This window comes from Myotis davidii, unplaced genomic scaffold (assembly GCF_000327345.1).
Source record: "Myotis davidii unplaced genomic scaffold, ASM32734v1 scaffold378, whole genome shotgun sequence".
NCBI classification, from domain to species: domain Eukaryota; kingdom Metazoa; phylum Chordata; class Mammalia; order Chiroptera; family Vespertilionidae; genus Myotis; species Myotis davidii.
This window is the reverse complement of record NW_006290631.1, coordinates 758,405-767,348: the sequence shown is the minus strand read 5'-3', so window position 1 is coordinate 767,348 and position 8,944 is coordinate 758,405. Positions and strand designations below refer to the sequence as shown.

General features: G+C 52.7%; 1 protein-coding gene across 1 annotated transcript in view; it reads left to right on the top strand.

Annotated features, from left to right (window-relative positions):
• MAPK4 (mitogen-activated protein kinase 4) overlaps positions 1–8,944 on the top strand; it is a 37,188-nt gene that overhangs the window by 26,949 nt on the left and 1,295 nt on the right. The window contains exons 2-5 of the mRNA XM_006763645.2: positions 2,072–2,216; positions 4,149–4,310; positions 7,194–7,395; positions 8,876–8,942. Of these exons, the coding sequence (XP_006763708.1) occupies positions 2,072–2,216; positions 4,149–4,310; positions 7,194–7,395; positions 8,876–8,942 (576 nt within the window). The remainder of the gene's footprint in view (positions 1–2,071; positions 2,217–4,148; positions 4,311–7,193; positions 7,396–8,875; positions 8,943–8,944) is intronic.

Genomic DNA, 8,944 nt, shown 5'->3' with positions numbered 1-8,944 from the left:
GACGTTCTGAGCAGGGCAAAACGAGTGACAAGAAGGGGGCACAGAATTGTTGGAGGAGACAGAATTGGTGTATTATCTTGATGGTGATGGTGGTTATGCAAGTTTATGCTTTTGTCAAGGCTCATGGAACTGAACCCAAAAAGGGGCAAATTTTATTGTGTGTAAATTATACCTCAACACTCCTGACCTTTTAAAAATGACTTCCATTTGCCAATCCTTTTTGGAACAAGGCAAGGTATCAATGGCTGTCAACTGCTGTGAATTTCCCATCCACCTTTGAAAGTGGCAACTGGAACTCTCTGGAAAGTCAAGTATGTCAAAGAAGAGGGTCAGTGGTCCCTGCTGCCTCATTCTGAAGGGGGTTTAGACCACAGGAGGCATTCTTGTTTATTCATTAATTTATTCATTCATTCCCTCATTCAACAGTGTTTATTGAACACGTCTAAGAGGCAGACTTGGGACTAGGCAATTTGGACATGACTGTGAACCTATACCAGCTGCTTCCTGTGAGGGGCGTAGAATCTAGGGGACTGGAGAGTGGGCAACCTCATAGAAGTAAAGAAACAGTACCAAACAGGAGCCACGGACTCCCGGATGGGCATCCAATCTCATCCCAGCGAATTGGGAAGCTCTGAGAGGAAGCCGGCCTGAGTGTGTGTCAGCCACGTAGGCAGCAGGTGTGAGGACCTCCGTCCACGGGATGCACATGTGTAGATGCCCAAAGGAGAGAGAAAGAGGGACACGTTCAAAAGCTGTAAGGAGTTCATGTCGGTGAGAGCTTTGAGGCCAGAGAATGGCTTTGCTGGAGTCATTTCCCACTGGGGGTGGGGTGGGGTGGGGGGGTCTCGTTTCCTCCTTGTTCCACCAGTTTGAGGCCCTACCCTGAAAAAATCTTGTGCCACAGAGGAGAGAAAACTGCTGTCCTAATTCATGGCTCTCAGAAGCTTTAAACAATAAATCTTTGCTCAACAAATGAAAAGATGTCAGATTAACTGATAAAAAGCTCCTGGGTACTTGGGCTTCTGAACTTCCCGTATATTTTAACGTGGGTCTATGATATACTTTCTACATCAGTAAAAAGGCAAATTCAAATGCCAAACGGGGGATTACAGCAAGTACCAAGACCATCCCTAGAACCTCACATTAGAGCCCCTCGATCAGAATTGTCTCCCCTTGAACCCCAAAAGGGTCTATTTTCTCACGGTAGAGAGATGGTTCAGTTGATCCAAATGGACATTTCCCAGGTTTCACTGTTGGGCCAGATTTCTGAATTTTATAGAGAATAACTTCCAAATTGCCTGGCTATGTTTTCTTTTCTGTGCTAAAACACCTAGGCCATCACTGTATCTTGTGGGGAGGGATTCCAGCCCAGCCCAGAAATCATTGAGCAATGGCTGAAATCAGCTAGAACATCTATCCCCCCAAAAGACACAGTGTAGAACTCCCAGAATCCTCGGAGCCAAAGCTGTGTCCACTTGGCCATTAGGTCTGCTGTCATATGCCCTTGGCCTATATCCATTATGAAGCTAGCCTTAGCCATTCGCATCAGGGGCTTGGCTCTGGCATTGTAGCTGCATTAATTCTAACCATTAATGCCAAAGCAACTGGCTTGATTTCAAATGTATGGCTGTGTGTGAGATCCAGCCACTGGATAAACGAAATTCCAGTGTCTCCTCGTTATTCTGTTGACGGCCATAATGAACTGGAGTATGGCTCTTACTTATCCATCTTCTTACTAGATGAGGAAAGATTTGTTTTGCATACTTGCATCAAGCTGGGCAGGATATCATTTCTTCTAAAATATTAATATCCTGAATCCCTTTCTACACAGGAGAACGCCAGGGCCTCCTGAGATGCCCGCCCCCCCCCAAAGCCTTTGAACCTCACAAACTAGTCTGAACCCTTATAGTCAGACTTCTGTTCCGTAATGCTCCTCCCAGACCAACAGGAAAGGACCAAGGGTGAAGGAATCCTGAAAGGGGTCCTGTCTCCAGGTGAAGAGAAAGGAGAAGAGGTGTGAGAGGGAGGGCATCTGCGTGACGGACGGATGGAGCGGGATTTTGTCTTGCAGGGTTACCTGTCAGAAGGCTTGGTAACGAAGTGGTACCGCTCACCACGCCTGCTCCTCTCCCCTAACAACTACACCAAAGCCATCGACATGTGGGCGGCCGGCTGCATCCTGGCGGAGATGCTCACAGGGAGAATGCTCTTTGCGGGTAAGCTGCTAACCACTCGCCTTCCTTCTCCTCTGGTGTCGTTCTAGACCAGTGGTCGGCAAACTCATTAGTCAACAGAGCCAAATATCAACAGTACAGTGATTGAAATTTCTTTTGAGAGCCAAATTTTTTAAACTTAAACTATATAGGCAGGTACATTGTTATTAACTTAATTAGGGTACCCCTACACTGGCCTTTGCTGAAAATGTCCTCAATTTGATTGAGGTACGTTCGCTGAGGTCGACCCCTTCCTACTCTCCCCTCCACACTCGTCTTGTATACTTGTTTTGTCTATCGCCTTTCGTTCATCCTCTCTACATGTCCAAACCATCTCAACACACCTTTCTCACTCTTTGACACTACATCTTCTTTCACGCCACAACGTTCCCTAAAATTAACTTAATAAATTGTACTTAAAGTTTTAAGTCAACTTCACACTGTACGTGTGCACTGCACATGGTATTTTGTGGAAGAGCCACACTCAAGGGGCCAAAGAGCCGCATGTGGCTCGCGAGCCGCGGTTTGCTGACCACTGTTCTAGACCAAGGGAGAACTGGGTGCACAAAACATGCCAGACTTTCTCTTGGAAGTAACCTCTGTGGCTTTTATGGCACTGCTTGGAGGCACCTTACTATCACTTCAGGCAAAATGCTACAGAGACTAAAAGTAATCTTTTAGGAAAGAACTTTCACAATCAAGTAATCACTTGTATTCAAATACCTTGAGGTTTACCGTTGAAAGCACCCACCCTACGTTTCCAGCCCCTTCCTTCACTCTCCCTGCCACTCTGAGCAGTCCGTCTGGAGTGCTCATTTGGAGAGGGGTCCCCACAAGGAGCTCCCAGAGTCCCTGAACTGACCCTCCATGAGCACACTGAGGGAGAAGCCACGGGGACTCCTGGAGAGCAGACCCTGATGCTGGAGGCCCTTTCTGGGCTGGCATTCACAGCATTCGCATATACTTAGTGCCACACGGGGCATGTGGGGACACACAGAAGAGCCGATCCTGGGCCACCAGCTGCTGGCAGACTGGGATCCATGGGAACCGGCGGTATAGGGAGGGCCTCTGTGCAGCTGGATGAGTCAGGGGGCTCTTTGAGGAAAGCGAGGCTTGGTGAGGATTCACTCGGGTAGAGGAAGTGGAAAGGCTACTCATGCAAAGAGGGGAGACGGGAGGAATGAAGGTAAGAGTGGCCTGGAGGTCAGAGCGGGATAGCAAGGAAGCAGACTGACCATCCCAGCAGTGCCAGAGCTCAGACACATGGTCAGTGTCGTCTGGTGGTAGAAGGTACGTTGAGTTTCTGAGATGCGTAAAGACTGACGCATTTACAGATGAGAGAGGTGTTCGTTCCCAGCATCCAGCATGATGCCTGGCAGGGAGAAGGTGCTTAATAAATAAGTACTTGTCGAATGAATGAATGCCTGCCTCCATCCTGATCCACGCCCTGGGCATAGCCTGTCTTCCTCCCTCTGCCCAACGGAGCACAGAGGCAGTGCGCTCAGGACACATTCCAAACCCAATTTGTTATTCCTGATATTTCCTCTCCTCATCGGAATCCTCCTCATTGGAAACCAAAGGGTCAGGCTCATTCCCGGCCTGGAAATCACTTGCTTCCCCAGCTGGGCAAAGAACATGCAGAGGGGCCTCTGGGAGGGGGCCCTTGGGAAGCCTCGGGCCAGGCTGTTCCCGTCACTTTGGTGCTGGCTGCCAGTCTGTAGCAGACTGTTCATCCCAGAGGCAGAGGCATTTGACAAAGCCAGACCCAGAGACGGCACACCATCTGCTCACAGTCACCTAGCAAGTTACGGGCAGAAGGAAGACCAGGGCCAGGGCCTGGTGTGGCCCCTCCCAGGCCTCCTGGAGCTGCTGTGGGGCTTCCACACACCAGTCACTTGGGCAGCACACTTACCCACCTGGCATTTGCCTCCCCAGGGGCTCACGAGCTGGAGCAGATGCAGCTCATACTGGACACCATCCCTGTGATCCGCGAGGAGGACAAGGACGAGCTGCTCAAGGTGATGCCTTCCTTCGTCAACAGCACCTGGGAGGTGAAGAGGCCCCTGCGCAAGCTGCTCCCTGAAGTGAACAGTGAAGGTACCTGCGCCCACAGCCAGGCCCGCATCTGCAGGCTGCACTCTGCGTCCTCTTGGCTGGGGGGCGGGGGGCGGGGCAGGTAGTGTCCTTCCAGAAGGACCAAGCATAGTCCTTAGCATAGAAGTGAGGCTCCCTGGCAGCCAGCATTTGCTGGGGCTACTTTCAGATGATGAGCCCCTGGAATGTGACCAGCAGGCAACCTCAAGGCAGTCATTAGGGGTTCTCCATATTCCATCCCTGATTTGCCTCCTTTTCTTTCTTGTCTTTCTCACTTGCTTCCTTCTTCTCCTCCTTCACCCCCTTTACTTTTTCCTCCTTGGAAGGTATGGTGTGGTGCAGAGAACATGGGATTTATCTGCTTGAGAGCCAAAGCCAGGCTCAATTCCTAGTTCTACCAGTGAGTGCCTTGCTATTTGGCCTTGGACAAGTTTCTTAACTTCTCTGCATCTCAGATTCCTTGACTATAAAATGGGCATAATAATACATATCACATACGGTCGTTATGACGAATAAGTAAATAGGGTCTGTAAGGCCCTGGGCATAGGAGGGTTGCTTTGTCATCTTAGATGTTACATTATCATTGGGCCGCATACCTGCCAGAGGCTTCCTTAGGAAGCTTCTACAGCCGATTGTGAGAGAGACCAAAATACTTAAGGCTCAAATTAGATTTAATTCTTACTTAAGGAAAAGGAAATTAAGTTTATTTCTCACCCTGGCCAGTGTTGCTAAGTGGTCAGAGCATCTGTCCATGGACTGAAGGGTCATGGGATTGATTCCCAGTCAAGGGCAGGTACCTGTGTTGCAGGTTCATCCCTCAGCCCTGGTCAGGGCATGTGCAGGAGGCAACCAATCAATGTGTCTCTCTCAAGTTGATGTTTCTCACTCTCTCTCTCTTCCACTCTCTCTCTAAAAAATCAATAGAAAAAATATCCACGGGTGAGGATAACACAAAAAAAGCTTATTTCTCTCTTATATAATAATCCAAAACCAGGCAATCCAAGGCCAACATGGTGGACCTGCTCTACAGCTGTCCAAGGGCCCAAGGTCCTTCTGTCTTGTTCTGCAGAGACTTTTGCAGGAGGTTTTCATGGCTCAGACCTGGAAATGGGGTACACACATCACTTCGACCCCATTCCACGGCCTCCGTCACAGCCAGATCTAACCACAGGGACAGCTGGGAGATGGGCCAGTGTGAGGCAGGTAGAGAGGGGCTTATAGGGGCATGACTGCCACCTTGAATCCTGAGAGGGGCAGGTGTGGGGAAGAGAGAACAGCTGAGGTGGGGGGACCACAGAGGGCGGAACTAGGCTCAGGGGTGGAGGGTAAAGGGACAGATGTAGGTTGGACAAAGAAAGGGTTTTTTAATGTTAGGGCTCCCCAGGAGTGTCTGGGCGCCTGTTAGAGGACATGGAGAGGAAAGAGAAGACGCTTACTAGTCAGTTGAGTGGTAGGCACTGTCTGACTTCAGGGTTCGCTGGGTCTTTCTTAGTAATGACGACAATGGTGATGATGCCTTAAAGCTTTAACTCTGCATTTCCATGTCAAAAGGTCCAGTGTCATAGGGTGGGGCTGAGGGAGGGTTGGAGGCCCAAAGAGGGAAGGCTTGCCCAGCCTGGAGCCCAGTGGCAGTGCCAGACCCTTCCCAGTCCTGGGCAGCTGGAAGGCTGATCCTCTTTCCGGTCTGCAGCCCTGGCCCTGAAGCAGCCCCTGGGCCCCAGAGCATTTGGGGGTAACCAGAGTGGCTGCTGTTTCACTGGTCTGTGTCTAAGGTAACAGAGCAGCACTGAGCTCCCCTGGGGGGCCAGGGACCCTCCATTTCCTGAATCATTGATGAATCTCCCTGCAAGGAGCTCCAGGGCTGTGGGAGGGGCAGGGTAGCGGTGCGGCTGAGGCCCCACGGGAGCCCCTCCAAGGGGACAGCGGCCTGGGCCTTGAGCTCAGCTGCCTCCTCCCTCTGCACCTGGGCTGTCCCATCATTAGCCAGGTCAGGATTCCAGCGGGGCCTCCAACCCTTAGAAGTAATGCCTCCCCTCCCCCCCGCAAAGCTTGACCTTGCCCAGATAATGCAGCACTGAGCTCACGGGGCAATGGGGACCCCTACCTACTTAGGAAACAGCGTCAGTGCCTGTGCCCGGAGCCGATGTCCAGCAGTGCACACCCAGAACGCCCTGAGACCCTAACATACTGTCCTGCCAGTTGGCAAATGACTACGGACTGCTCAAGGCTTCCGCGTGTCCCTCCCCATCCCAGGTTCCAGATGCCAGGACCTCCCGTTGGTCCAGCCACTAAAGCAGCGGTTCTCAACCTGTGGGTCACAACCCCTTTGGGGGTCGAATGACCCTTTCACAGGGGCCGCCTAAGACCATCAGAAAACACATATAATTACATTACAATTCATAACAGTAGCAAAATTACAGTTATGAAGTAGTAACGAAAATAATTTTATGCTTGGGTCACAACATGAGGAACTGTATTAAAGGGTTGCGGCATTAGGAAGGTTGAGAACCACTGCTCTACTGGTTTCTTTCCCCGCCCCTCCCAGTGCACTTTGGGGATCACCGTCAGGTCACGACTTACACCTCAATCCTTGTCTCTGGAGAAACCAGCCTAAGGCAGAGCGCTAGCCCTGGACCTCCTGTCACCAGCCATGACCTTGAGCATGTCCCTTTCCCCCTCGGGGCCTCTCGAACTTAGATTTGTGGGTCAAAAAGCAGCATCAGCCCCGAATTTGTCGCTGGATTGTGGTGAGGATCATGAGAAAGAAAATGACTAAACACCTTTTTACAAACGGAAAAGTACACAGGATCGTCGCCACGCTGCGGGGCCTCCGTCTCAGGGTGGCAGCGGCAACCAATGACCTTCCTATCCGGCTCTGCTCCACAGCCATCGACTTTCTGGAGAAGATCCTGACCTTTAACCCCATGGATCGCCTCACAGCCGAGATGGGGCTGCAGCACCCCTACATGAGCCCATACTCATGCCCCGAGGACGAGCCCACCTCCCAGCACCCCTTCCGCATTGAGGATGAGATTGACGACATCCTGCTGATGGCCGCCAGCCAGAGCCAGCCCTCCACCTGGGACAGGTGTGGTTCCAGACTTGTCCAGCCCTGGAGTCCAGAGCCCACCTTCCGGCCCTCCCATTGCTATTTGCCTCTGATTCTGTGTGACCTTCCCCTCTGTCTCCCCGCTGTATAGCCCTGGCGCGCCTTCCCCAACTTACCTGCCGGCCTTTCCCTCTCCCATCCCCTGGTGCTCAGGATAGGAGCAGCCTGTCTTACCTGTGGGCCAGGGCCCTTCCTTTGGCACCACCAGCTTTCCTTCCCCGCCCCCCCAGCCCCCCGCCCCATGTACCAGGCTCAGTGCAGTGTTCCGCTAGCACTGAAGGGCCTGCAGGAGCTGCCTACTGGCGGGCTGGGAACTTGCCCTGGAAAAGCAAACTGCAGCCAGGCAAGGCCAGAGAACAGTGTGGGATTTACCGCCACACAGCACGGCCCTGTGTTCACCTCCTTTGCACCTCTGCAGAGTGCCATGAGGCGGCCACCGTTATTGGCATTGCCTGTTGGCACGTGAGGAAGCTACAGCGCAGAGAGGGTAGAGATGGCATCGTGGCACACAGCTGGTATTTGGCCCACCTGGGGCTCTCCCCAGTCTGCATCCCTGGCAGACACTGCTAAGCATCACAGGACTGTCTCCTGCTAAACTGGACTGGGGATCAGAGTCCTTCTCAGCAGGGTGCCCTGGCGTCACTACCAACGAATCAGAGTTGGGTGGAAGCTCCTTCTTAAGGAAGGCGCTTTTAAAAACAGGTACTTTAAGCAATCTCCATGTCGGTAAGGCATCCATGATCTCCCAGGTCCCTTCCTGGTCTGGTGGTCTTAGATCGCACAGCTAAACGTGCGGGCATCGCCGCCTGCATTCCTGGGAGCGACAGCGGATGGCTGCTCAATCTAGTAACAGAGTCGAGGGCTTGGCAGCGAGGACTCTGACTCCGAGGGCCCCAGTGGGAGCCCCGCTGTGGTGGGGGTGTGACAGCAGCTACATAAGTGACAGAGGAGCGATTCCTCCTTTTCAGTCAGGTGACAGTGGATGGGTTTCCGATGAGGGAGGCAGCAAGGGAAGGCCATGCCCCATCGCTAGTTTGGACAGGTTATTGGGTTGTCCACGTGGATGCTTGGTATCAAGCGTTGCCAGGAAGTGGAGATTAAGGCAGACTCTCCTCTGCTGCCCCCCTGTGCGTGGCCTGCCCTTGACTATGGTCCCTGCAGCCCCTCCCCCACCCAATCTCCCCATCCCCCACTCCCCAGAATTTAGGAACTTACTGGAAAGTTAGTTCGTGAGGACAGGGATTGTGTTGTTTTGTTCACGGCTATGTCTGGTAACGCCTAGAGCAGGGCCAGTGGATGGATACCAAGAATACCAGGGGTAAGAGAACAGCCCCTCACCCCAGCCCTGGAGCCTCGCCATTGCCTTGTCCCATCACCCTCCCCGCTTGCGGCGCAGTGGGGACTGGAGCCGGAGGGCTGGGCTGGGGACCCAATCCCCGGTCCGTCTGCACCCTTGCAGGTACCCCGTGAGCCTGTCATCCGACCTGGAGTGGCGGCCCGACCGGTGCCCGGACGCCAGAGGTGCAGC